Source organism: Guyanagaster necrorhizus (assembly GCF_019112545.1).
Source record: "Guyanagaster necrorhizus MCA 3950 unplaced genomic scaffold BT62scaffold_35, whole genome shotgun sequence".
In the NCBI taxonomy this organism is placed as follows: Eukaryota; Fungi; Basidiomycota; class Agaricomycetes; order Agaricales; family Physalacriaceae; genus Guyanagaster; species Guyanagaster necrorhizus.
In genome coordinates, this window is record NW_025064914.1 from 417,045 (window position 1) to 442,866 (window position 25,822).

Consider the following 25,822-nt stretch of genomic DNA (forward strand, 5'->3'; position numbering starts at 1 on the left):
GCTGGCATTGTATTCTGCTTCGCATTCGTGTTCTACGGCGCAAAACCTTTTACTGTCGAAGTTAATGGAACAGATAATGTCTGTGGTCAGATATGTCACCAGGAGAAGATCTGCAATGGAACAGAACCTAGTACTTCTCATTGTAGGTCCCATAGGGGACGGTGTCCGTTACCTGGTGATGAAATCACGGGAGACGATTGGATGTTTCTATTATCCGCGGGAGCCGTAAGCGAGAAGGAATTCATGATGCGGATGTCTCTATCGAATCAGAAGCACTGCGAGTTATGGCTATTGCTGCATAAAGGCTTGACGTCCGTGGTGGAGATGTGTGAATGGAGAAAATGTAACGTAGCATGCCAAGTCAGTCCATCACATTGTGAAAAATAAGCGTATTGTGGATCTTGTCATTAAAACATTTGTCATATGTCAATACCTATCTTAAGTAGATTACCCCCCATAAAGACCTTCGTCTTCTTCAGACTTCCTACGACAGATGCATTAATATAATGACTGCACAGTTTGCCTCTGAGATTATTTCTTGCGATACTCGTAACATTTCTGATTCCTGGTTTCTGTACATCAGGATAAAATTTGGAGATTGGGACATGGTGTCGCAATGTGCTATCAGGGGAATAAAAGACTGACTGTGGCGTGCCTCCATGACAGACAAACGACATGAGAGGAACCGGATATTCCGAACACCCAATGTATTATGCCACAGAACATTCTCGGCGGAATTTGCCACCGACGATAAGTTACCATCATGAACAAGAGCGACGGCCACAGCTCTCTCTACAATTAACGTTAATAAGAATGCTTCTTGTGACAGGCCATGGTGTCGTACCATTAAGGCCCTTTCCTAACTCAGCCACCTAAACCCGGTACCGTCACGAACCATAGCACTTGCCTCCAGGAGTATCTTTATAGTTAAATGAGCCCAACTTCCGAGGAGCATTTTCCGTATTTTCCGGGAGCCTAGAAAGAGAAAGGTTAGCCGAGAGTTCAACATCACTCAACGGAAGACGACTTGGTATGGGTTATCACAAGCAGGTAACGAGGGGTTCGCTTCATCATTTCAAGGGGCCATTCCGCCTAGCCCTGCGAATCTCAGGCATTGCTCATATCTTCTACAGTCGTTGTTGAGTATCTATCATACCGTACGGCGGCGGGTAATTAGTATGTCGCCGGGAAGACAGATAAAATGAGAAAAAGCGGCGTGTGTAATGACGCGGGAGTTACAGGTGATAGTTCAGTAGTTCGACAAGCAGATGTGTCACATAGGGAGGTCAGTCTGAAGTCTCCATACACATTCCTCTCGTACTCCACTGCGGCTTCGATGGACTCATTTTCATCATAATATCTGGACTTAATTGTGAGAATGCTTTCCCAGCCATAAAGTACTTTGATACCTCGATAATATGCTAACGGAGCGACGAGATTCGCCATTGACCGGAGTCGGACGTGCAAATACTTCTTCAGGTGGAGATTGTCAGGCGTGAGAGCATGTCGTCGAGTACGCAGCGATCTGACTCAGTGATAGTGACGGCATAATGACGGCAGAGTCTGCCAGTCTACGCCGCAAGAACACCGGGAGCATTTCTTTCCCGCTGTCCAGGAAGCTGGATTTTCAGAAAAGAACATTTGCATGAGTTTGGGCACTCCAGAAGCATAGGAACGAGTCCTTGTGCCCCAAACACGCCAAACTCTCTGTCATAGTTTCAAGATCATGATAAACCTTGGTCGAGGCCTTCAGGTTGAGGGAAAGATCGGCAATCATCGTAAAGTTTCAGGAAACGAAGAAAAAGGAAATCGCGATGGGAAAGTGCGAGATAAAATCCTTTCAGTCACTCAGTATTATTGAGTGGTCCAAGAGAGCTGATTTCGTAGCAATAGAGAGACATTTTACAAGAGAGGACGCGGGTGATGAAAAGAGAAACGTGTTTATTTGGCAAAAGCTTCGTCGTGACCGTGATGCCAACGTGCCGTGATGGCTGACTCCTTCCCAACCTCCATGCGGCGCTGAGCGCTTGCTGGATCTCTTTGCCGAGGACTCTTGTGGGTGTGAAGACCCTTCAGTTTCAAATTCGTCAAAAATTTACCATCATGAGATACGCGAGCGTCTTCTTAGGCCAGGTTCATCTTTTTCCTTGCAACAGGATGACAGTCTGGACTTAGGTTTTACTCCACGACACTTCATTTCTGGAATCCCGAAACATGTCGCATGACAGTTGGCCTAAGAAGTTGATACTTCAGTAGGATCCATACTGCGAGCCCGGTACAGCCTGTTCGCAGCAAACTTCATCGCTTGATCTTGTTTTCTTGCTGATTCACGTCTCCATAATCCGCGTGTCATATTAATGAACCTGATCTTGGACCCTATGAATGCCATAATACGGGCCCCCAAGATTCACGTAAGGTACGTATCTCTTCGCATCGCTCTGAGACGTAAATTGAAGCCGTTCAATTCAGCGTTCAGGTACCCAAAACTCTATTGGGTGTACCCGAGAGAGATCGGAACAGTCTGACTCCGGCAGAGGAAAGGGCATTCATTTTCTAGACATGATAGTACATTTACTTTTGGAGCTCAGAGTCACTGAAGTCGCTCACTTATGCAGAGCTGTCTTCGCGCCTGCTCTGAACAGAGATCCCTGTCAAAATCGGGGAATCTATTCTTAGTCAATGTCCGCCCATTGTCTCGAGGTCAGCCACGAGCCTCGTGCAGATACCTCTTATACTGACTACTCAGTCCTGCTGCTTAGATGCGCTCCTGACATTGTATCTCGCCAATTTCGAAAATAGGCCTGAAATAACACCGCACCATGCTTCTTTTCGATTCTTTCTTTTTCAGGTGCAAACTACCTTTGTTGAAGCATGCTTGAAACCCTGGTTATACTCTAAAGCCGCCACGTATTATTTTCTGAGGGCTTGTTCAGGGTTTGAGTTGTGGAGATTGCGACCCTTTTTAGTCTTGAATCCTATGCGTCAACCTCGGACTAGATCGACCTGCGGTAACCTCGTCGACTTCTGCTCCTGATTATCATTTCCACAGATGTCAAGACCTATGAGAATCGTTCGTGCTCGGAGCTTCTTGTTACTCGAATTGTGCGTTATGGCGAACTTAGCTATTTGGGCTTTCTCCTAACTTCCTGTAGTCCAAAAGCATTAGCTCGGTCTTTATTGTTCTTCGACCCGTATTTATCGCCGCGCTTCGCCCTGGACAGGACCGGGAGGACTTCGGCAGCGCAATATCCGCGCTAGCACGGAAGATCGTTCCGGGGCTGTCTTTGATAATAGGGATTCCAGCAGATGTTCTCACACTATTACGCTTACGCTCAGACCTGCTGGAGAACATCGTCTTTTGAGGTAGCCCCCGCCTCTGCTGCTGGTTTTGATCCATTAACAAAATTCATTTTCAGTATGTGCCCAATCAAAGAATCCTTCCCTTTCACATACACGCTTGTCGCCACGACCCTGGTCTTCACAACTTCACGAAGAAACGCTTTCTGATTCCGAACCGAGTCTTCACTTCTGCCGCGCTCTAGGCTCGAAGAAACTCGCTAGACACGCCGGATGCCATTTCCTGAAATCGATCAATCCACATCGTTTGGAGTGCAGGGCGTACACAGGCGGCAAGGATATGATAGATGGCTGCTGTACATGAGAACTCGGAAAGACTCCCACAGTGTCTACATTGTTCGTCTCCGTATGGGACCGACAACTAAATATCCCCTGCGCGCCTTTCCGTCGTCTCAGGCCCCTCGACTACATGGGTTATGTTGACCGCAGTACCCTCATAGGCAATAACCCAGTCCATCAGTTCCTCGACATAGTCTCCTTTCTTCGCTTCTTCTGGCCAGAACGTCCTCCACGATGTTTTGTCGTGTTTTCTAGATTTCGAGCTGCGAGGAGAGAACTTCGTTTTTGGATTACTCTGATATTATTACATTGGTCCCTCATTTCTGCGACTTCCACGCGCTCCTCAGTATGGACCACCGTGTTGATATGAAATTTAAAAAGCGCTCCTGAAGGAGCATATGGTGATGGGCCGCTCTCCCATCTTAAGTCGTATGCGGGAATCTTGAAGCTGACCCTGACTGACAATGCTCCTCTGCCAGTGGAGGTTGATAAGACGTGACGAGGAAGGTCAAGATATTCTTTGAGTGTTATTCGCTCTCACTAAAAGACCTTAACAGGCATAATCTCCTTCCGTAGGCTGGTGTCTCCAAACGCAGGACCGCTTCAGTATATCTGCGCTGCCCTTGATCAAACCATCATGGTGTTCTATTCCTCAATTGCTTCCTGGTGCTTCCATCAGATGTGATGTGATCCGACTCGACGCTCTCCACGGATGGCACCATCTTTGTGGCCTGCGGAGATGATCCGGAACTATGCGACTTTCATAAATCATTCCCGCTCCACGACAGGGAGGCAGCTCGGTGTGTGTATCGGCACGTTCAAGTCCTGCGGCCGCGATACGGGTGCCCCTCATTGAGAAATTCTCGTATCACCGGTTGAAGAGGTGCAAGGCGGGGAATAGGATGTTTGTTTAGCGTGGGGAGCTTTATACGTTATGGGCAGGAGGTTAGAGTCCAGAAATCGGGGTACATTGACTGAGAGTCATGATTCTCTTAGCGTTCGGAATCAATGGCATCTATTTCTTTCCACATCGTCGTAAAGAGATGCAGACATCCACCAGCATTCAGCTAAACCTTATCTCAGGATCGTATGCTGTAGCGTTGCCTTACCGTTCTATCTTCGTGAAGTCGCTCACCATCTATTCTGGACTCATCGAAAAGGGACTATCTTTCCCAGGGGACAGGGCCGGCCCGTTCTAACCTCACGGTCATTAACCTTGGACGCGATGACAATGATCACGAGGTCGCGATCATTCAACGATCATCATTCACAGTTGTCAAGACTGTAATCTCCAGTTGTCAGCAACACAGATCATTCACCGTCGTCATGATTTCCGCAATTACAGGTTGCTATTTGACGATGGCCTGCCATGCGGTTAATTAACGAGAAGCGTTCTCCATATTCGTTCAGCCGATTTCCTTGACTACTCATTGGGGGTGGGCATATGGCCCTCGAGCATGAGGACGCCGGAAATTGGAGGGGACTATTCATTCTACAGGACGTCGGTAAAGGGAGCACCTTAAAGCCAGCTTTACCCTCCTCCGATGAAATTAATTGTCGCTTAGAACGGCGATCTATCAGACCGGATGTTTTCAATCAAAGTTATGGGATGTTACAGGGATGGACTCATCGCCCACATCCTTGGTAACCTGTGATACCCTTGTACAATGTTCGTAGCACTCGTCGGGGAGTGGAATTGTGGAATTATAACTCGGGGTAAATGGATCCGTCAACATCGCATATTGAATGCCATAGGGACATGATGCTCTTGTAATTTCAAGGTCGCCAAGTTATGGACAGCTTTACCATAATCAAACTGAGGAGCAGAACCGCGAAACCCTTTCTTCTCCATCACATGGTCATTCAGTTTCATGACGGGGGACAAGGGGTGAATAATAATTTTTACGAGCAACCATCAAATAACCATCGGACTTTGGTACCCCCCAAGAATTGCATAGTACAGACTCGATACGAAAATATCCACCAGCGGGTGTGTAACATGTCAAGAGTCGAAGCGCAGTAAAACGGGCCCAGTACCACCTCCTAAGACATACCCGTCGACCCTGAAGGCGGGTGTTTTCAATAAACGTGGTAGGTGGGCGGATCGAAAAACGCGCTCGATCACCTTGAAACACGATCGATCTGGGCCCTTGATAGATCGAGAGGAGGAGTCGGGGAGGACGGCGGATATTTCTTCTCATGGTATGGCTGGTGCATGTCTGATTAGTCCAAGTAAACCTGTCGATGCGAGGGGCGCAGTCAGTGGTTTTGTGCCTCAAACGGCATAGATGAAGATGAACAATCCCGTGACATCTACCCTCACGGCGATGCCGTCAAAGGTACCTCTCGGTCAGAAGACTTTCCATCCAGCACAGACCCGCGCTCAGGCTCTCTTCATTTCGGAGATACCGGAGATGTTGAAAGGTGAATCAGAAGGTTTCGGGGGGGTATGAGCACAAGAGACCTCTCCTCCGTACGTCAACCAAGCGTTAAGTAAGTATGCGTATGCTCCTCGAGCTCGGTTCGGGAGAGGCAAACCCGCCAACAATAGACCGGTGCCTTCATTTCCAACACGGGAAAACAAGAAAAAAAGACACGACCACCCATATTCACCGACAAACGCAAGGAACGAACACGCGTCAAAGGTTTCCTTCCCTTTACCGAAGATGGGGTCCCATCAATAGCCGAGTAGACCCTAGATTGAAATGAACGCTGATAACGCGTCGGTTTCTCCGAGATGAAAACCAGAGCAAGCACTCCCGAATATCTCTGTCTGTGGCTCTGTGGGGCCGGGAATCTAGGCGCGGTACCGTCATTCACACGAGCACTTTTCTTCAGTAGCGCGTATATATCTAAATGAACTGTTCATGATAGATTGAGCGTGGGTGCGTGGGTGCGTGTGAAATCACACTCAACGCCACTGCTGTACAAATCAGAAAAGAGACTTTTCTTTCATTAAGGAACGCAAATAAACCACATACACGCGTCTGCGGCTTTCAGTTTGTCCGATTTTAGAAACATTGCGGTTTTGACCGAAATTCGCGACGTACGAGGACGCATGTAGATTCGACATTAACGACTCCGATCTTCTTTTCCACCTTTAAACATCCACGCGGGATGTTGCCCTGACTTTGAAGCCTCGATGCTTTTAGACCTTGAAGTGCAGGAAGTAATTACCCTAACGAAACGAGGTACGAACAAACATCTTCGGATTGACTGTACCAAGGGCGGGGGGTGCCATTTGTGTAAGAGAATCATGTGCAGGTTGTCCGGGAAGTCAGAACGTGCCCCTCACCATGGGAGAAGACGGAATCTAGACTGAACGAGGAGTAAAATACGTCCCAGTATTTATTCACCCGGACACGAAAGAGATCCGTTGACCAGGTATTGTTCGGGTGTCAATTTTCTTTTAGATCGTGAGCTGGAGGAAGTAAAATAACGGATCACTGCGTAACGAAAACGAGGTACGAACAATTTTACTCACTGTCCAAAGAAACCAAAACAGGTGAAGCTGGCTATATAATCTTATGCACGTTCCAGGCAGCAGCCAGAACGTATCCCTCTTCGCATGGGAAGGGTCAGGGAATCTCGACTGAGTCAGGACCAAGTAAAGAAAAAAAGTCACGGGATCTATATTCACCAGGAAGCAAGTAGTACGTTGAAGCCCGGTACCAATTATACCGACACTGGACCATCAGTACGAAATATTATCCCAGAACTAAACAGAGATATCACGTCTTATGCGAACGAGGAGGAACGGGTTTGGCTGCCGGCAATCATTATAAATTACTCGCGCCGCGGATCATTTTTCTTCCTTCCGCTGACTTCCCCCACCATCCGGCCGTGTTTTATCCCACAGGTTAGTGTATGGATGGCTGGACTCGAGGGGTGGGAGATTGGTTCCAGAGTGTTCGTGGTAACTTTCGATTTGTGGATTGGACGTGCTTGAGAAATCATCGATCACCTCAAGGAACTGCAAGAATTAACTTGAACAACGAAGGGAACCCGCCTGCTGTGGAATCTCTGGCTTCTGGTGAAGACGAATACGGTACTTTTTTTATTCCCCTCCGCTAGGCCAGAAAGGTCCTTTGACTCTGAAGTTGTTGTGAGAAAGGATACCGTTTGTCTTGCTGATGATTTTCCTGGACCAGTGTGTGCATCATTTTCGTGGAGAGGATAGTTTCCATCGTGTTAAAGAACATCTTCGTGTTCCTATTGAGATGGTTGAGCAGTACATCCTTCTCTGCAAAGGAGGTACGACGTAAGCTATCAAATCGTTGTTGCAGTGGTACAAGCGGAGAAAGTGGCGAGAGGATCATCAGTCTCCACGAGGAGCACCGGTTATATTCTGGGACAGGCGAGACGACTCGTAGGCCTCGAAGATTGACGGATTTCGTGACAAGAGAAACCTCGCGATGATATGATTTCGCCCTCGTAATATTTGTCGCTCCTTGATCCCCCGCCCGACTCCGCTCTCCCGATTGTCACAAGTCGGGAAAGGGTTGCCATGGGCGAACCATCCATTCCAGATACGCTGACGCCTGATACTGAGGGGTATACATGCATTAATGGGGTGGGGGGACCCTGTGGCAGAGACGCGGGTGAAAAGCGGGCGGGAGGTCTGCGACGACAGAGAAGCACTCGGACTGACGTGGATGGGGCGACATAATATAGTGGGGCCATGGGACTACAAGATGATGGATCAATAAGGCAGTATGTAGTCCGAATACGACATAAATTACTGTTTGATAGTAAGTGAAGGGGTATTATAATGATATTGATATTATCTGCAAATGAGTGAATAATGTGGTTACAGCAAGCAAGGAAAAGAAAAAAAAAGGGAATGATAATAGTAGCAGTAGTTAGTGGGTCGAGGATAGCAAAGACGTTTTAGCGAGGACGTGACGATAGTTCGTGAAAAAAGCGAAACACAAAAAAGTGGGGGCCCCGCGGGGAAGGAGGGGGGTATTCATTTTCGATTCATGACCGGTCTTGCTCTTCTGGAGGAGGCGGAGTTGGCTCGGAGGGGATGATGGTACCACGGACGGGATCGTATCGTCCCGAGCGCCTTGGAGTGGGAGCGGGAGCAGGAGGGGGTGTAGGAAGGGCGGGGGGCTCATCTAAGGAATAGGAATACCGCCTCGCGTGGACAGGCGATAACACCGTGCCGCTCCCTGAGCTTGGTCGTGCCCATGTCCCTCCGAACGCAGGTGGTGGTGGCGGGCCCTCACCCGGTCCCCACTGGATTGGAAGAGGGAGGATACGTTCGGGGGAGGGGGAGCGGTGATACGAGCGCGTTGGGAGTGGCGCCGGACTACCACCACGAAACTGCCCCGGGCTAGCACCACGAAACTGTGCGGGGCTGGCACCACGGAAGAGACGGAAGGGGGCGGATGACGGGCGGGGGCTGCTGCTGCTGCTGCCAGCGCCTGGGAACGATAAGGGTGGGAGAGTCCGTGAGTAGTCTAATCGGCGCGAGAGGGACGGAGGAGGCGGAGAGGGCGGTGGAGGAGCATAGGGCTCTTGCAGGCGGGAGTACCGGAATGGGCTCTGCTGTTGGGGAGGCGGGAACGACCTGCCTGGCATACCCGGACCGAGGAGCGACGACGACGAGGGCTCAAAGTACGGCGGGGGCGGGGGCGGGGCGGGGCCTGGAGGATAACCGTAGTGGGGTGGGAACGACGGTGGGAGCGGGTGAGACGTGCTCGGGAACGGGCCGTACTGTGGTGGACGCGTCAGGGGAATATCGCTTTGGCTCCGTGGGCGCCGTGCTTTTTGACGTTGATTCTGTGGGAGTTTCGGTTAGATGCGGGGTATATGGAGAAGAGCGCTGGTGCGTGCGTACTTGAAACCATATCTGAGAATAACGAGTGAGTTTTTTGGTTGGAAATGAAAGGGTGTTGTCACTCACTTGAACCTTTCTCGCGCTCAGACCAATAGACCTTCCTACTTCTTCCCTCATCGCTGTAGTAGGGAATCGTGACTGGAAACGTAGTCAGTACTAGCTCTAACCTACCCACCAGGACTCACTTGAGCCAAGAGAGCATGCAGAACCGCCGACTGGTGAGGGGTCGTAAGCGTGCGTGTGCGTTTCTTCTTCTGCGTTGGTGGTGGCGTCGGGTTTTTCTCCGTGTCGCCCTCTGAGGAACTCCCCACCGAGCGGCGGCGGACCCGTTTCGACATCGGTTCTTCCTCTGCCTGGGGTTGTGGTCCTGGTTCTGATTCGCGACGGCGTCTGCGCGTGATACCGGTGCTGGTGCTCGCTTCAGGCTGAGGTGAAGGCGCGCGTCTGTGTGAAGAAGAAGCAGCGGGGTCGTGTGTTCGTGACGAAGTTGTTGTAGCAGTGGTAGCAGTAGCAGTGTCTGTCGGCGGAGGCGATCTCTCCTCCCTCGACATCAAAAAGGGGAGGGGGAATAAAAAACTATGTGACCAAGAAAGAGAAAAGAGAAAACCGCCGACGAATTAAAAAAAAAGAAAAAAGAGTAAAGGATTTGTATACCCTCCTCAACACATCCTAGTACGTCGGTCGGGGAGAATGAAAAAAAAGAAAAAGAGAGAAAGAGAGGGAGAGAGCCAGGGTAAGCGTTCAGATCAACGACGAAATTACATTAATGGTAACAGCACCCGCAGGACCTAGAGCCGAATTTTATCGCCACCCTGTCCCTTGGTGCCCTTCACGTCATAACCCAATCTCGGATTGAGTTGCGATCGGTAACATTTATTGTTGTGCCTCGATGTGGGAAGTATACGCTTTGTTGGCGAGTATGGTCCCGTAAGGTTAAATTTATGAAGGGGGGGAAAGAACTTGGGGGGGGGTTGGAGGGGGTTCCCCGAGTGTTCCGACGGTTGCGCGCAGTTCTCCTAGCAACCAGAAGAAAGATGGGGCCGGCAAAAAAGAACACACGTCACGGCATTGACGTTGATGTATGACATATATCCTGCAAGACGAAGTTTAAGGGCAGCCAGCCCCCCCACCCCACCCCTTACCTTCCTGAATTGGATTCCTGCCCACGACGGCAGGAAAAATGGAAGAACTCACGAGGTAATGTACGACTCGCACGATAAATTCTGTGTGTGTGTGTGTGTGTGCTATATCTGTTGTTTGCATTCCGTCATCCGGCATTTGCGTTATACCCTGGGCTGGACGCCACCGATGATTGCATGACGACGATGCTCGGACGGGGTTTGTTTAATAACGGGTGTCAATTGAAGCGACTATTAAATGCATAATGGAGAGACGCACTCCCTCCCCCGCCTTCGAACGGTGCGAGATGTCCTCCGTACGGTCGTCATGGGAAGAACCTAGGCCCCCGCCACACCTCTACTGACAATGACATTGCAAATCTCCCTCGCAACGTTGACGTCTCCCCCCGCTCTAGGCCCCCATCCCCCCACCCAACCCGGCCAATATGTTTTCGATCATCTCGGAGGAGGACGCTCTTGGATTGAGCGGAGAGAGAGAGAATTAATGTTAAATGTTTTAATAGGGGGGGGTGGATGGGCGTTTAATTATGGAGGCCGAGGGGGGAGGGGGAGCATAGAGCGATCATCACCTCTCCGTATGTGCGATTGAAACGAGACAGTAAAGTTGATGTTGATCGTAAAACGCGTGGACGATTTTCATTAGAACAAAGGGTTAATCATAATGAAAAGGAGAAAAAAAGCTTACTTTTTTAAAACGATAAAAAAGACATCGCGCGAGGACAAAAAGGATGCGATGCCGTAATGAAGATGGGAGGCTGCGTAGATTCACAGCTTGATGATCGAAAACGTGAACGGAGCGAGCGGGTGGAAGAGCCAACGACCGGGACGAAACTAACCCGATGGAACGGTGCTACGATCGTAAACATGTTTCGTAACACCGGTGCCAGTGGGGAGCGGGTCTGTGCATTTTCATTAATATGCAGTCTCGTTCAAGATCGCGATCCAAAGCATATGTACGTGGAGAGAGAGAGATGGTATGAATTTGACGAGTGCGACAAAACTTGGGATTACTCGCCGCGGGTTAGGAGAGCCAGAGACTCGTCTTGAGGAAAATATGAGATGAATTGTTCCACAGAGAAAACGATTTGCTAATTTGTGATAGCACCCAAACAGAAGACGCGCATCGGACTCGATGACGCTGAAAGCAAAAGGAGAAAAGGACCGGGTAACTCCGAATCTCAGACGAAGCACCTTGCCAAATAAGACCAACGTTCCATTCGTACTCTTTTGCCCTTGTGAACTCTAAATCTAAATCTAAATCTGCCTGCTGGACACCGAGTTTGTACCGGTGAAACGCACACGAGGAGGGGAGAATTGCAAGCGTCGTGGATACCGTTACCAAAATGAAGGTAATTATGGGTTCGTTCATTATGAATATGACCGCTCACCAGCTTCGATAATTGAATCCTCGACGAGAGGGGACGGGACGATGGTGAGTGCATCTGCAAAGTACCCTCCGAGTGACCGCTAACCAATGGCTAGGTACACACGCCGGGATACGAGTTGAACGCAATCACACATGATTATATACGATCTGCGCCGACTCTACCGCTGTCTTACCCCGCCCTCGCCATAATCCATATAATCCCGCTCACCACATCCCTTCTATCCCCTCCCATCACTCATGAAACTCTACACATCCGGCGTCGCACTCGTCACCGGCGCCGGCCAAGGCATCGGCAAAGCCACCGCACTCTCCTTTGCCGAATCCGGCGTACGCGGCCTCGTCCTCGCAGGGCGCACACCCGCTCCTCTGCACGCCACTGCGCTCGAATGCAAAGCCATAGCCGAGAACACGGATCTCGACATCCTCGTCGTCCTTACCGATATAAGCATCGAAGAGTCCGTCAAGAACCTTATGAAGACCGCCGTAGATCATTTTGGACGAGTCGATTATTGTGCGAACGTCGGCGGGGTGGGTTCCCTCCTCTCCTCTCTTATCTAAAAACCCGGGGCCTTGATGTTTTTGTCCAGATGATGGGAACCAAGGCGAAATTCTCCTCCATATCAACCGAAGACTGGGTCGCCATCCAGCAAACGAACATCAACGGTATCTTCTGGCTCGTGCGGGAGCAAATCAGCGTCATGGAGAAACAAGAACGGCTCGTCACGCCGATCATGTCTCCCAAGCGCCCTGCTGAGCGTGGGAGCATCGTCGTGCTCAGCGCCGCAGCAGCAGTGATCGCCCTACCCGACGGAGGTGCCTACACTCACACCAAATACGCAGCAAATGGGTTGACGAAAGCTGCCGGTACACTCTTCGCCCCTACCGCCCTTCTCTACTAATTAATTCGTTGCAGCCCAAGACCACGCCTCGAACGGCATCCGCATCAACGCCATCCTACCGGGCTACATCTACACCGAGGGCCTCGCTTCGCACCCTGCCGCCACGCCCGAAGCTGCGAAGCGCATCATCGACGGGTGCCCTCTTGGCCGGTTTGGAGAGGCGGGGGAAATTGGCGACCTCATTGTTATGATGAGCTCGCCGAGGAATGGGTTCATGGTTGGGAGCAGCGTTTTGGTCGATGGAGGCCAGACGTTGAGTGGGGAGTAATGCAATTTGATTTCATTCTTTTATCCTGCTTTTCGTTGGTGTGCATTCTCATGAGGCAGACCGTTATCGAGTAGAAACACCGTGACTTTTTTCGGTAAACGTCGAGCAAGGTTCGAGTCAGACACAGACACCTTGCGAATCATTCCCAATGGCTACGTCTTCCCTCTTCCCTTCCCAATGATATATGAACGTGGTTTGCCTCCTTTCCAGAAATCGGAACCTGATGTTAGGGGAGGGTCGACAAGTATCGGATATCCATCTCGTCTATAGCCTCAAAGAAAGTGATCTAAGCATCGGGGATACCTTTTTTTTTTGCCAACATTCCCAATCCTACGATCCTCCATGATGCATCCATGATTCTTCTCATCTTCTCATCGTTTGCACCGCTTCGATTCTAGATACTTCTGAGCACACATCGCGTCTTTGGATCTACAACTGCCGGCTACTCAATAGAGGTTTCCTATTGGGGATGGCCTGCATAGGTCTTCAATAATGGTGCCCGTAAGTCAAGTCGTGTTCAACTCATTCCCCTCATGTTCAGGCGTATCCTAGTAGAAAAGCCCGGTAGAAGCACACAAGGGATGATCGTGGTAGCAATGATAGTTGTGTCTACTCATATACCATTCGCAGATGGCTGTGTTCCTATAGAAGTCAGAGCCGGGACGGGCACGAAGACAAAGGTCTTCTGATCAACGATGAGGCGGTTCCCTTGGCCATTATCGATTATCACTTATCATTTGTATTGAAAAGGACCCCGCTCCGTTCGTTACACTCTCCATCGAGCATAGAAATGTGGGTTCCTTGATAGCAACGAGCCATCACTGTCGCTAGAGATCGTCGCAGCCCCCTCCAAAGATTAATGCTCAGCGCCGACCCTGACTGAGTTGATTGATGACATAGATGTAAAGCTGGAAAGCCGAGAGTGGGTACTATAGTGTGAGCGCCCAGTGGGCGGGCCCCCTCTGGACTATTTCATTTCCTCCAGCAGTGCCCTGAGATTGATTGCAATTGGGGGGTCTGGATCGGCTGCTTTCGCAAAAATGCTTTGGACTTCGCGAGAGAAGAAGGCCGAGGCTAGGATACCAAGATCCCGTGTATGGCTCATTCCCGCTGCGAAATAATAACAATAATAATGGTGAGAGGGAAACGAGTATGCCGGCCTGTTCGTGAGTACCTTGCCCGGTTTTCTCAATACCAAGCTGGTACAATCATATGGGAAGGAGACGAAATCTGGCCGATCGTCTTATTTTAATGGCGGGAATAAATTCGGAGCGCAATGAGAATAGGCGAACAATGAGAAGGTGGATTCAGCGGCTTAGGATACTCCCTTTGCCCATAGGTCTATGGAACTGCTTACCCCAATAAATCAGATCTATGAAACTAACCCCCAATTTCGATCTCACGCCGGTAATTAATCATCTATACTCGGGTACAATAATTGAATCAGCGTGCACGCTAACTTGTTCAGAATTCAGAGCGCTAATCACCGCATGTCTTTTCTGCACCCGATTTCGTTTCAGACATTGTGGCGGAGGTAGACTCTCGCTAGGCTTGGTCGTTTTCTCTATGATTCATACAGTCGCAAGGTTCTCTTGCACAATAATAGAACTTTCTTTAAATAGAATATACGTAGATCTCCTTCTCGGTGTTGATGTGAGCCTACTTTTCGTAGTTCGAAACTATGCTTCATGAACAAGATCCGCCCGCCTATATGGACTGTGGTTTCGGCTCAAGTGGGATTATTCTACTCGTGCTACCTTCTTTTTCAACGAGTGTAGCGAAGGATTCTTCTCTGTCCTGGCACCTGATTTATTCACTAGACCGTGTGTGGAAGACACAACTTCTTTATCACGGACCACCGAGGGAAGCATCCACTTACGGCATGGTTTCCGTGGCTAGCAGTCATATGATAGAAATCAATTGTTACCAGTGTCGAAAGAAATAAGTGTCCCGTCCGATCCCATCGCAATTCACAAGCTTGAAGAAGAATGTCAAAAATTCCCACATACGCCTAATCTTCAGTCCAAGTGGACGCCAGCATCGTTGGTGCGCTACGGTATCCATGGGAGATACGGTATCTTATCTCTGCTTCGAGACAGAGTCTGAAAGTCTGCTATTCTCTTGGGTGTCGTTGTCGGGCTATGACGGGCGACCGACTCGATGTGTCCACGTCCACAACTAGTCGATTCGTACAGCGCCTGGCGTTTATGCTTTATTGGTGGTGGTAAAGAGGGGAGGGGGGGGGGAAGACATGGCTCGAGATGGGCTGATAGAGCGAGAGTTTATGGGATGCAAAGGTGAGGGCATCTTTAAAAACGGATTAGAAGCTCATGCATGGATGAGCGGAATGACATTTCGTGGGGTCGTAAGTCAAATGTCGCGGCGGCTTTACAGAACACTGTTGTTCTTGGTATCACGATGTATTCATTACGTCTATCATTTGAAGAGTCAGATGCTACATCCACATGCCTTGAGTGAACATGCGACTCACCACAAAACAGATCCAAGTGTAATTGCCACTATAACGACGGCGATAACAGCTGCGACGGGATAACGAACGCTGTTCGACCCACATTGTCCAGTGGGTGCATGAGTAATATTTGCCCAAGTGACAGGGAGGACAATGCCAAAACGGGATGTTTGGCAAATTCTTGTGTGTTTTCGCAAGATCGTTCTTGTCTCTTGATTATCGGCCCGCACGTTCTCTTTCTTCCTCTTTGTTACATGTGATAGCCCTGCTTTCTAATTGCATTTGATGATGTTTCTGCGTGATGTGTCAATACGTGCTGTAGATGGAGTGGGTCCTCTGCAGTCTCTTATTACTTTGATTCTGGCTGATGTGCTCTTTTATAGATTCGCTCGTCTTCTTGTTACAAGAGACCTCAGATATGCCACTTTAGCGGCAAGGCTTTCGGTGAGGGAGATGGATAGGATCATAACCACGGCCTCATCCCTCTGTACTCACCCGAGTCACCCCAACGCTACTAGGACGACGTTTACGTGAACGCAGCTTTACTGTTCTCGTGGAAGCTCTACGGAGCTCATACCAACTGAACTTGAGCGATCACGGGCTTGAAAATTGTGGAGATGCATGGTTGGTCGGGATGGAGATTACCTGGGCTTTCGTAGGAGTATCCTTAGAGAGTCTTCGCATTCTGACGATCGCCTGTCGAGAATTCACATCATTTGTACGGCATGTCACGCCGTCTCCCTAACTGGTAGACGCACACCATTGCGATTCCAAGCATATCGTCGGGGAGCCAGGCTATATTGTGCATCTCGTCGTTATGATGACCTCCCGGAGGAATGAGATCGCTGTTGGGAAAGGGGCGTCTTGGTCGATGGTGAGCAGGTCTCTGGGACACGAATGTTTTCCACTTTTCGTCAGTGTGAAACTCTGAAGGTTTCTCACTCAGGCGGCCCAAGAAAGGGCTAGACCGTACGTTCTTGAGCCGTTCTGGATTTATCAGTGAGCGAGCGTCGAGCCCAAGCCATGATTCATGTGGCGATATCCGTCATTTCCTGAAAATTCTCGTCCTTTTATTGCAGCGTCTCCGAATAACCCGTTGTGGCATTTATACCAGGTTATCTGGCAGTCCAAAGAGGGTCAACGTCTTGGATATCCATCTCAGTGTCTGGAAGAGAAACGATACTCTCAGCAGCTTAACGGAATATGGATCTTTGGCCTGAGACATTTACCCCGGTCTATCTAGACAATTTATTTTCGTGAAAGTTCTATGGCAACCTGATGGCTATTCGTCACGGTCCCAAGTTTAATTACCCCGAACTGACCGTTGTCAGTGGCTGCAACATCGATCTTTCCCCTCAGACGCATAGAGAAAACCGGTAAGACCACCTATACTTCAAATCCCTCCCGGTATATACGCGCTTCGGTTGGAACTCGAATCGATCCTGAGATGACGCCTTCATTGCTCATCTAATCCGGGCGTAGAAACCACTCTCTAGCTCCCATCATCGAAGACGAGGCACAAGGTGGAGGGTGGTGACCGCGCTCTGGGAGGTGAATGTACAAGCCGGAGGAGAGAAAGATGGTCTTCTCCTGAAAAATATACCGAAACCGGTCACACCATACCTCCCTCGTGAAGGGTCTCGTTAGAACATATTCGAGAGTCCAGTCTCTGTAGCAGAAGATTGACTGCTATCTCAGAATGTAGAAAATACAGCGATTAGAACCAGAGGACTTTGTTGCAGGTCGAACAAGGCTAGTTCGGGCCGGCGCTCTTTGTTTGTTGGTTCCACGTGGATATCTAAGTAACTGCCCCTATTACGATTTCAGGCTCTTACACCATAGGACAATGAAGACTGCCACTTTCGAACCCAAAATGGACCCTGACCTCGGCAAGCTATGTCGGCCCTCTTATCGATCGCTTCCTCTCCAATCATTGGGTTATTCAATCGCACTGGTAAGGTTTTCTCGCATATCGTTGTGGCCGCAACGCTTGAATATGTACGTTAATCCCTTGATGACGACACGCCATTTCGATCATGTGCATTTGCTCGAGAAATATCAATTGGGCTGCGTGACTCTCAGGCACCTTTGCCCGTGAAGGAATGAGTCATGTCGATGAAGAGTGATATTTGTGATCGCCAAACGAACGGATCTTTGCTTCAAGCTCGGGAAAGTTCTGCCGTCCGTTCAGTTCATCAATCCATCTACTTAACTGGAATCGTCTTGATGGCAACCTACGAAGACTGATCTCTATCACCGTTGCTGGAGCCCGAAGCTCTAAGTTTAATGACCTTGACCAGCCCTGAGCCGATTGATGGGAACTCTGTTGTTGATCTCACTGGGGAGTAGATATAGAAAATAAGTACAAGTACATTGTGGTTTTAGTTTCTTCGTTTGTATTTGAAGGACTTAACTCGATCCGCCGTGACTGTTAGTCTAACCCAAGTGTAGAGACTGCTTTCTATCCAGAAAGAGGGAGACAAAGTGCTGGGCGGGTGAATGGTGGCTCATGCTGGAGTCTGGTCGAGATTCAAGGTGAATCTACTTGTACTCTGGCGGTAGGAGACCCGGAAGAAGATGGAGATATCATCCGCTACTCTGAGTTGATACTAATGCCAATCTAAGTCTAAACGGATGAAAATCGTACGAACAGACTCACTAAAGGAGAATATGGTCGTCACGAGTGGTCCCAGGGAACGTCGTTTTCGAACACATTTGAGAGTCCAGTCCTTGCGCAGCAATACAAAAAAGCAGAAGGTCGGCTATGATCTCAGCAAAGATACGTCCCAGAAATCCGTACATGGACCTTTTGTGAAGAAGAAAAGATCTGGGATCGAAATAAATGAAGAGATGGATAGCTTGTGTCTGCAATTAGTAGATCCGCGGTCGAACAAGGATTCGGATCGGGCCGGGGCTCGTCCTCCTTTTTTTCTGTATCAAAGACTTCAGGAGCCATATAATCACTGTCTCTTGATGTGTATTTGATGTATTTGTCCATTGTAGAAATTTTATTCTTCATATTAGTCCTTTGCAAGTAATGCTCTGTCATATTAATATAATCTCTTTTCGCATCAAGTTAATAGTTTCTTCGATAGACGTTAGCCCCATCTATTCTTGTTGCAAGAAATGGTGAGTCTTGCGGATTGGGTTTCTATGATTTAAACTTATCAGGTGCAACATGAATGCCAAAAGGTGTTTCAGGTATAACTCATCGTGGTCGGATTCATTATGTTCAAAGACGGCTAGTAATATCCGTTTCCAACGTCCGGTTAGTCATGGTCCATCCTCTTATTGATCTCTTTCTCTGGTTATTCAATTACAAGGTTCTCTCTGAGTTGTTCACATAGCCCTGTGGCCACCATTATTGTATTAGTGTTTCATTTTTTAAATAGACGTACGTTAATCCCTTATTGATGGAGCCGCATTTCGATCATGTGTTTTCTTCCTTCCATACTGTGATCGTGTCGTGGTTCGAAAACAAAAAAAGGTGGAATACACCGACATACTTTTGGTTCCTGTCTTGTACACTGTAACCGACCTGGCCATATTCATTCATTCTATGCATAGGCCGTTTCCATGACAGGCATAGCTTCCTTATCATGGACCACGACCACCGAGTCTGTTTTAACTGCCTAACCAAACCAGTATCTACTTTCAATTACGGAATAGTTTTCACATTGAATCTCCCGCGAGGTTAGTCTTCTCGAAACGGATCTGGGCATTGCAGTCATATATCCAGGGAACCATTCAATTCCAACACTACCGCGAAGGCCGATTGTCATTCCTCAATCTGATCTCGTCGTTATCTATAGGAGCCACTAACGTGATAACACAGGCTGTTATCGATGGATATTCCCACATACTCCCAATCCTCCGGCTATCCATGAAGAGGTGGACCCTTTGAAAGTGAATAATAACGTATCCGGGCATCGGTGGTACTTTCATATTTACCGGCAGTTCCGCCTACGTTACCCACCTCTGCTTTCGGACTGCGTTCGTAAGTGTCTCCCCCGAAGCCGCTTTTCTTTCTTGGATTGACATCGTTCTCTTCTAACAAATACCCGACCTCTCTCCATACCTTTATCGTGCTTCGGGGAGATGGATTAGTGCCGTTGGTCTAGAGTTCAAAGTAGAGGTGGAGAATTGTCGCAGATAAGTCTGGTCATCCAAAATGATACAACTGGCACCATTTTAGACCAATAGCGTCACAGGTATATTCTTTGTTGGGGATGTTGTTCTCCAAATATCGCCTGTCTTCTCCTCAGGCTCGTTGTCTACTTTGGTGGACTATAACGGCGACCGGTATCGACGCTCACAACTTACGCTCTTCCATCGACGACTCAAGGCAGCCGCCTTGCCACTGCACAATCTATGACGGTACCATTAAAAACAATAGCATATTAAGCATAATTCACAAACGACGATGAAACCTCCCTATAGTCACTACTGAGGTGCCTCAGTCAAGATAATCTGAGCCCACCACTTCGCCTTCGACGGATCCTCCGTATACAAAGATCCCAATCTCAGATTATTCACATTCATAACGATCGGTGTCATCGTCGCTGTCCGACTAGGCGAGATATTGTCTGCTTCTCTCTGCACCCAATCAGGCGACCAACAGCGAAAAAGAAAGAGGAGGTCCTCACAGCAATTATATCCCGATACCCCGCAGAAACGCTATGGGCGATCTCGTAAAAAGTCATCCCGGAATGATGTTTGCAGATCAAGGGGATACGAATGTATTGCGGGAGGTACCCACTAGCCTACCATACGGTGCATCAGCTCTGGCGAGGATCAAGATAAGAAAGAGATGGCACTACATGAAAGACGACATCGATACACTCTACTCCGACCAGTGCAATCGGATACATCTCCGGAGTCCACGACCGGTCGCCCTGCAGGACCTGCAGCATGCTAACCCACCCGAAGTCGATTTTGTACAGTGCCTGGTCGAACATGGGTTTGGGAAAAGTGTACTTTATGCGACCGGAAGCTTTTAGGCTGTGGCAGGAGTTCATTTTCTGGCCGGCAGTGCGTTAAGAATGGATGGAAGAAAAAGAGGAGAAACATACGGGGGGTTGTTCGAGACATACGTAGATGGGCTGGTATAATGTGAATTTCTTGGCTATACAATCTGAAACGCAAGGTTGATCCTGAGTTAAGGGCATGAGCATAGGTCCCTGGAAAACGGATTAGAGGCTTACGCGCGTCCCATGAGTGATGAGCTGAATGATGTTCCGTGGGTCCTAAGTCCAGTCAGTATCAGCGTCGCGGAGGTCTTACAGATCGTTCTTACTGGTTGTTCTGGTCCATAGGTTACCATCTAGAAGATCGTTTCTCAGGGTTTCTATTCATATATATGCCACGCCACTCACGAGTAAATCCGGATTTGCGAGAGATGTCCACTCTACTCCATAATTTGGGAGTGGCGCTTGGACTTGCCAGTCATTCTATTTCACGATGAGGGCGTTCCAATCCCACATATCAATATACACACATACCGAGTGACCCTGATTGTAGATGTATGACATGATAGAAGAAGCGACAGTTGAGATTAAACTGCATTTCACAACGATGTTCTTTATGACAGCGACAGAACAATGGAATGGGGAGTGGCAGGATGGGATGCCTTGGACAATGAACGGAGTGCCTGACAAAGAAAAGAGGCTTGCACTGCCGACAAGACCGATAATATTTGAAAACAATACTGGACACCCAGTGTGACCAGAATGGGATGGTATATGGGCATAGATACTGAGCGTACTTTGTATGCGTCGACCTGGATCTACATCTAATAATACTGGCAGGTTTGCTTGGGTCTAATTGGCTATCAGAGTTCCAAATGTTTCGTACATGGCATCCAGGGAAAAAAAAATTTAGCAGCAGTCCTGAGGCAATGTCAAATGCCCAGATGTTGGTTCCTCGTGTCGGGCTGCAAGACGACCACTATGACGATGGCCAGAACTTCCATTTCTCATGAACCATGTTTCAAAATGAAGGTATATTATGATTATTGAGAATGCTCCCCATTCATTCTTGGTTCGCAGTCACCTCTAACTTATACTGTTAAATTGTCCTAATGAAACAGACCGATGATGATGCTCTGTTTCCCCAGAACCAGTGTGGCAATGGGAGAATTTTGATCTCTCTAGTTTGCTTTCTACGAGAATAGGTACAATGGATCAGGATATCCTAGTCCCTTCATTTGATGGCGTGGTCTGGATGTGTTTGGAATGCAAGCTCGCTGTCCTTGTCAGAACAGTTACAGAATCACTAACTACGCTATAATGCTCTGCAAATATTTCTTCCATCACCATCACGTCAAATGGCTTGTTCCGGAGTCTCGATGTCAAACTTCAATATTGTCGCGGATCTCTGGCCGTCCTTTCTACATCCTTCTCTGATATGGACACTTACTTTTTCATACATTCTTCGACTCCTTCAAAGGACATTCGATGGTTTTCTCCCTAATCTAAGTCATGGGTGGCATCTGTGATCGTGGTACATTTGTGGCAGTGACAAGTCTTCTCCTTTTGATGCATTTTAATTTGCTGCTATAGATACAGACACTTGAATGGAACGAAATTCACTCCGATCTATTGCGCTAGATGAGAGATGGATTGGCCATTGGTTAGGACGGTGCACCCCCTTCGGCGGAGCCGTTGGGGGTGCACAGTATGAGTAAAACAAAACTCACCTCAAAAGTGTTGAGGTTTGTATGAATGCTTGGTAAAGCGAATCAAGGTCCAACAGAGGGATGGGGTCACCATCTCTCACCCTGTTTCGCTTTTATAGCTCTTCAGGGACCTGATTCATAAGCAGATGATGCAAACGAGAGGTTTTGGCAGACCAATCATTTTCGCTTTATCAGCAATCACGCAATCCGCAGCACAAGGAGGTGATATGGTTATTAAGAAAGGTACGAAATCGTACCATTTATTATTCATACTTATAGGTAGGCGGTACATGAATTGCTCAGAAGAACCTCAGAAGCAACCCAAAGTTAGGGTTTAAAGCAACAGCGGTACACAGAACAGCAGTGGTGGGACTGCGAAATGCGATGGACGCCTCGCTCTGTGGATGGACCATGCACAGGCCGGTACTGCGAACTCACAGCGGTCCCTCTTGTGCATGGTCCATGTGCTTTGGTAGGGGGCATGTCTGTTTCGTGGTACATGAAGTCTATGCCCATTTGCACATGACATGGGCATAGGGAGCACATTTGTTTCGCGGTACATGACCGATTCTCGAAATATGACCATTCTTGTGTTTTAGAATTTGCGTAGGTAGCGTGTACAGTCCGCGGTACATTACCAGTTCTCGAAATATGTCCATTCTTGTGTTTTAGAAACTGCATAGGTAGCACGTACAGTCTGCAGTACATTACCGATTCTCGAAATATGGCCATTCTTGTATTTTAGAAACTGCGTAGGTAGCACGTACAGTCCACAGTACATTACAAATTCTTGAAATATGTCCATTCTGCTGTTTTAGAATCTGCGTACAGAGTGTGTGCAGTCCTTGGTACATGACCGATTTTCTTTGCAGGCTGCTTTTCATCTGTCGGAGTGAGAATAGCACTGTAACAATTTGTTCAATTTGCTATCACATCTTTTGTCAATATACTTTGAAATGGTCAGAATATGTGTTTCATTGACATTGTATTCCAACATCTTTTTTTGCTCCCCTTCTCCCTTTGTCAATTTCGACACCGACTGGGCGACACAATGGGCTCTCCCAGCAGCATCCCTCGGTTCCCTTCCATAGTGATTGGTTCCCTCTCATCCATTATTTGCCTCCTGATGTCTGGCTCTGCTTCATCCTCCAAGGAGTCCTCTTCTTCTCTGCACTCTCGGAGAATGCGATCTTCTCTTTCCTGCATGTCCATCTCCTTTTGCTTCTCTCTTTCTTCCCTCTCAATTATCGCCATGATTTCCTCTTCATCCTCCCTATCCCCCCATTCCTCAACATTCTGCAATGCTGGCATGTGGCCACTCATAATATCAAATCTCCAGTTCTCTATCCATGGATTCCGGATGAGGTGGACTGCTGAACATGGTAGAGCCTCTTTTCGAACTCGTTCCAGTTTAATCAGTTCCCCTCCCGACTTCTCATAAACACACACCCATGTGCTATCAGACCAAACACACTACAGGAATTCATCAAATGCCCTTTTCAGTGCTCTTCGCATGTCTTCCACTTGTCTTGAAGAAGACATATCATGCACAAATCCTTCCCACATCTTTATTGATTTCATCTTTCCCCAGTTACTCCATGCAGACCATCATTTCCTCGCATTCAGTTCATTCGGAGTCCAGAAGATGTTGTCAAACAGTGAATCCCACTGGCTCTCTGTTCCTTCATGCATTCGTGCATGTGTCAACACTCCTCCAAGATCATTTTCTTTCATGATACGGATGTCGACCATCTGCCGTTCATTCTGTGTCAGAGGAGAATGCTCCCATCCACATTTCGCCTGTCCAACCTTCTGCAGCATGTCAGACACATATTGCTGTAGTACTTGATTCAGAAATGTCCCAGCATGCCCCGGATATTGTTTGTCATATATCTGGTCCTCTGGTGGCAGATCGGGCCCATAGTCATATGATTTTTCTGGCATTTCTATCTGTCGAGCTAGCCTTTCTGTCTTCAGCATTGGCTCCTCAGGTTGACTCTTGGCTTTCCTCGTGCACCCTATGACCTGGCCCATTGGCTTCTGTTCCACCAATTGTCGCTGCTTCATGCGACTATCTTCAGAACAGAACTCATTCAGCGTCTTTCTAATGCCCAACAAATTCCAACCTGCCTCACTGGGCACTTGGATGACACTCTCGCATCGTGGTATTCTTGTACCACCTCCATTCCATGTTGGCCATGCAATCATGCTGCTTGGAATCCACCAGAGTCCTCCCTCTGCATATGGTCCTGGCTCATCCATCCTGTCTCTCTTTCGCGTGCATGGAAGGATCATGTGATGATCTTCCTGCCAGTACGTTCGCGGCCAGATGGCATGCATCAACATCTTGTGTCCTGATCGCTCTTCTGGCCGTGCATGAAGCGAATTCACCATAAATGCAACAAGACATGTCAGGATGACTGGATAGTAACGGTGTTGCATGTCCATGTTGTGCTCTTCATTCTGCCACTGGATCAATGTCACAAATCCGAGAGCTCTGGCAGATTTAAATTGCCTGTGGATACTATTAGCCCTGATCCTCATTACTACATAGCTTCTAGAAATGGGCTCACCACCAGTCTTGCCGTGGAACACAATACACCAGATCTGAGAAACTCACAACTGGCACATCTGCGAACACATCTTCTGCATTAGCCAGCAGAACTCGTGCCTCAATCTGCGCATGTACATCATTATGCCATGCTGCATCTGCAAAGACACCATAGAGTTTCCCAAGAAACTCATTGTATGTGTACTTCGACTTCTTCATCAGATTGACTGCTGTAACAAACTTGGCATTGTTGCTTGCCCGCATGTCATAGGTGAGGCATTTATCGGTTGTGTACATCTGGACAAAGGTTGCATTGAATTGTCCAAGCGGTGTGGTATGTGTTGTGATGTGACATCCTGCGACGGAGGTGAGGTGTGCACATGTATCCCTTTTGTAATTGTAGTAACCAAAACGCGTCCACTTGTCAGCTTCGGTCCGATGCATTTGCAGTAGTCTCTGTAGCGCAACTGCATGGCCATCAGAGCGCCACATAACTGCTCCCTCCTTCACAGACAGCTCAAGTGCAACATCAACAAAGACATCATCACCAGGAGTACTGAACATGTCAGCATTGAATACATGGTCCTGGCACAGAAAGTATTCTCGCTCGGTTGCATTGCTTGGGTCATGCACTGTCAATGCCTTAATCCCTTGCCACTGAAGCAGAAAACGGAGCCCGATCCCCCATCCATCTGAATGGCGCTCCAGTTGTTCACTGAAATCTCCTAGCAATCGTTCCACATATTCACTAGGGATCAACTCCGTTAGCTTTCTTGTCTGATGACTCTGACCACTTCCTGCCTGAAACAATTTTGAACTGTAGGTAGCAGGAAGACGAGCTGCTGTCATATCCTGATAACATAAAGCTGATTGGATGAATATTTCATAGAGCACAGCATACTCCTGGATGGAAACTGAAGGGGTTCCCTCATGCTGTTTGAGATTTCGAAC

At 48.3% G+C, this 25,822-nt stretch overlaps 10 protein-coding genes across 10 annotated transcripts; 4 read left to right on the plus strand and 6 right to left on the minus strand.

Moving 5' to 3' along the window:
* The first annotated feature begins 2,481 nt into the window (after window positions 1-2,481).
* BT62DRAFT_472765 (uncharacterized protein) lies at window positions 2,482-3,199 on the plus strand. Its single transcript, XM_043181074.1, has 4 exons — window positions 2,482-2,542; window positions 2,589-2,700; window positions 2,760-3,102; window positions 3,161-3,199. Exons 2-3 carry the CDS (start codon window positions 2,610-2,612, stop codon window positions 3,032-3,034), a joined length of 366 nt encoding a protein of 121 aa, XP_043035260.1. The 5' UTR covers window positions 2,482-2,542; window positions 2,589-2,609; the 3' UTR covers window positions 3,035-3,102; window positions 3,161-3,199.
* A 1,149-nt stretch (window positions 3,200-4,348) lies between these two features.
* BT62DRAFT_1011346 (uncharacterized protein) lies at window positions 4,349-6,089 on the plus strand (the record flags this gene model as incomplete). Its single annotated transcript, XM_043177773.1, has 7 exons — window positions 4,349-4,478; window positions 4,633-4,757; window positions 4,813-4,981; window positions 5,047-5,141; window positions 5,202-5,280; window positions 5,644-5,894; window positions 5,925-6,089. 7 exons carry the CDS (start codon window positions 4,349-4,351, stop codon window positions 6,087-6,089), a joined length of 1,014 nt encoding a protein of 337 aa, XP_043035261.1.
* A 25-nt stretch (window positions 6,090-6,114) lies between these two features.
* BT62DRAFT_1011347 (uncharacterized protein) lies at window positions 6,115-6,709 on the minus strand (the record flags this gene model as incomplete). Its single annotated transcript, XM_043177774.1, has 3 exons — window positions 6,115-6,488; window positions 6,546-6,559; window positions 6,618-6,709. The coding sequence occupies 3 exons, from the start codon at window positions 6,707-6,709 to the stop codon at window positions 6,115-6,117; spliced, it is 480 nt and encodes a 159-aa protein (XP_043035262.1).
* A 1,245-nt stretch (window positions 6,710-7,954) lies between these two features.
* Window positions 7,955-10,397, minus strand: BT62DRAFT_1079913 (homeobox-domain-containing protein; the record flags this gene model as incomplete). The annotated part of the gene is made up of 5 exons (XM_043179541.1): window positions 9,667-10,397; window positions 9,548-9,619; window positions 9,482-9,493; window positions 8,624-9,423; window positions 7,955-8,282 (listed from the first exon to the last, which is right to left on the minus strand). Exons 1-5 carry the CDS (start codon window positions 10,030-10,032, stop codon window positions 7,955-7,957), a joined length of 1,578 nt encoding a protein of 525 aa, XP_043035263.1. The 5' UTR covers window positions 10,033-10,397.
* Window positions 10,398-11,505: 1,108 nt separating this feature from the next.
* On the minus strand, window positions 11,506-12,227 carry BT62DRAFT_472945 (uncharacterized protein). Its single transcript, XM_043181076.1, has 3 exons — window positions 12,009-12,227; window positions 11,578-11,959; window positions 11,506-11,519 (listed from the first exon to the last, which is right to left on the minus strand). The coding sequence occupies exons 1-2, from the start codon at window positions 12,060-12,062 to the stop codon at window positions 11,642-11,644; spliced, it is 372 nt and encodes a 123-aa protein (XP_043035264.1). The 5' UTR covers window positions 12,063-12,227; the 3' UTR covers window positions 11,506-11,519; window positions 11,578-11,641.
* On the plus strand, window positions 11,806-13,266 carry BT62DRAFT_472803 (NAD(P)-binding protein). The gene is made up of 5 exons (XM_043181075.1): window positions 11,806-11,969; window positions 12,023-12,052; window positions 12,103-12,535; window positions 12,595-12,871; window positions 12,921-13,266. Exons 3-5 carry the CDS (start codon window positions 12,245-12,247, stop codon window positions 13,172-13,174), a joined length of 822 nt encoding a protein of 273 aa, XP_043035265.1. The 5' UTR covers window positions 11,806-11,969; window positions 12,023-12,052; window positions 12,103-12,244; the 3' UTR covers window positions 13,175-13,266.
* Window positions 13,267-15,932: 2,666 nt separating this feature from the next.
* On the plus strand, window positions 15,933-17,115 carry BT62DRAFT_1079916 (uncharacterized protein; the record flags this gene model as incomplete). Its single annotated transcript, XM_043179542.1, has 6 exons — window positions 15,933-15,971; window positions 16,028-16,088; window positions 16,163-16,362; window positions 16,420-16,557; window positions 16,601-16,613; window positions 16,976-17,115. The coding sequence occupies 6 exons, from the start codon at window positions 15,933-15,935 to the stop codon at window positions 17,113-17,115; spliced, it is 591 nt and encodes a 196-aa protein (XP_043035266.1).
* Window positions 17,116-19,521: 2,406 nt separating this feature from the next.
* BT62DRAFT_1011352 (uncharacterized protein) lies at window positions 19,522-21,175 on the minus strand (the record flags this gene model as incomplete). The annotated part of the gene is made up of 12 exons (XM_043177775.1): window positions 19,522-19,761; window positions 19,842-19,931; window positions 19,968-20,013; window positions 20,064-20,087; window positions 20,125-20,240; window positions 20,291-20,407; window positions 20,465-20,665; window positions 20,717-20,797; window positions 20,849-20,890; window positions 20,941-20,967; window positions 21,020-21,094; window positions 21,146-21,175. The coding sequence occupies 12 exons, from the start codon at window positions 21,173-21,175 to the stop codon at window positions 19,522-19,524; spliced, it is 1,089 nt and encodes a 362-aa protein (XP_043035267.1).
* A 1,444-nt stretch (window positions 21,176-22,619) lies between these two features.
* On the minus strand, window positions 22,620-23,643 carry BT62DRAFT_923167 (uncharacterized protein; the record flags this gene model as incomplete). Its single annotated transcript, XM_043184476.1, is given in 6 exon segments — window positions 22,620-22,718; window positions 22,759-22,995; window positions 23,015-23,068; window positions 23,088-23,109; window positions 23,150-23,224; window positions 23,357-23,643. 6 exon segments carry the CDS (start codon window positions 23,641-23,643, stop codon window positions 22,620-22,622), a joined length of 774 nt encoding a protein of 257 aa, XP_043035268.1.
* Window positions 23,644-23,928: 285 nt separating this feature from the next.
* On the minus strand, window positions 23,929-25,723 carry BT62DRAFT_923168 (uncharacterized protein; the record flags this gene model as incomplete). The annotated part of the gene is made up of 2 exons (XM_043184477.1): window positions 23,929-24,789; window positions 24,941-25,723. Coding segments are annotated over 2 exons (1,644 nt in total), but the record flags the coding sequence as incomplete, so codon positions are not given.
* Window positions 25,724-25,822: the final 99 nt, after the last annotated feature.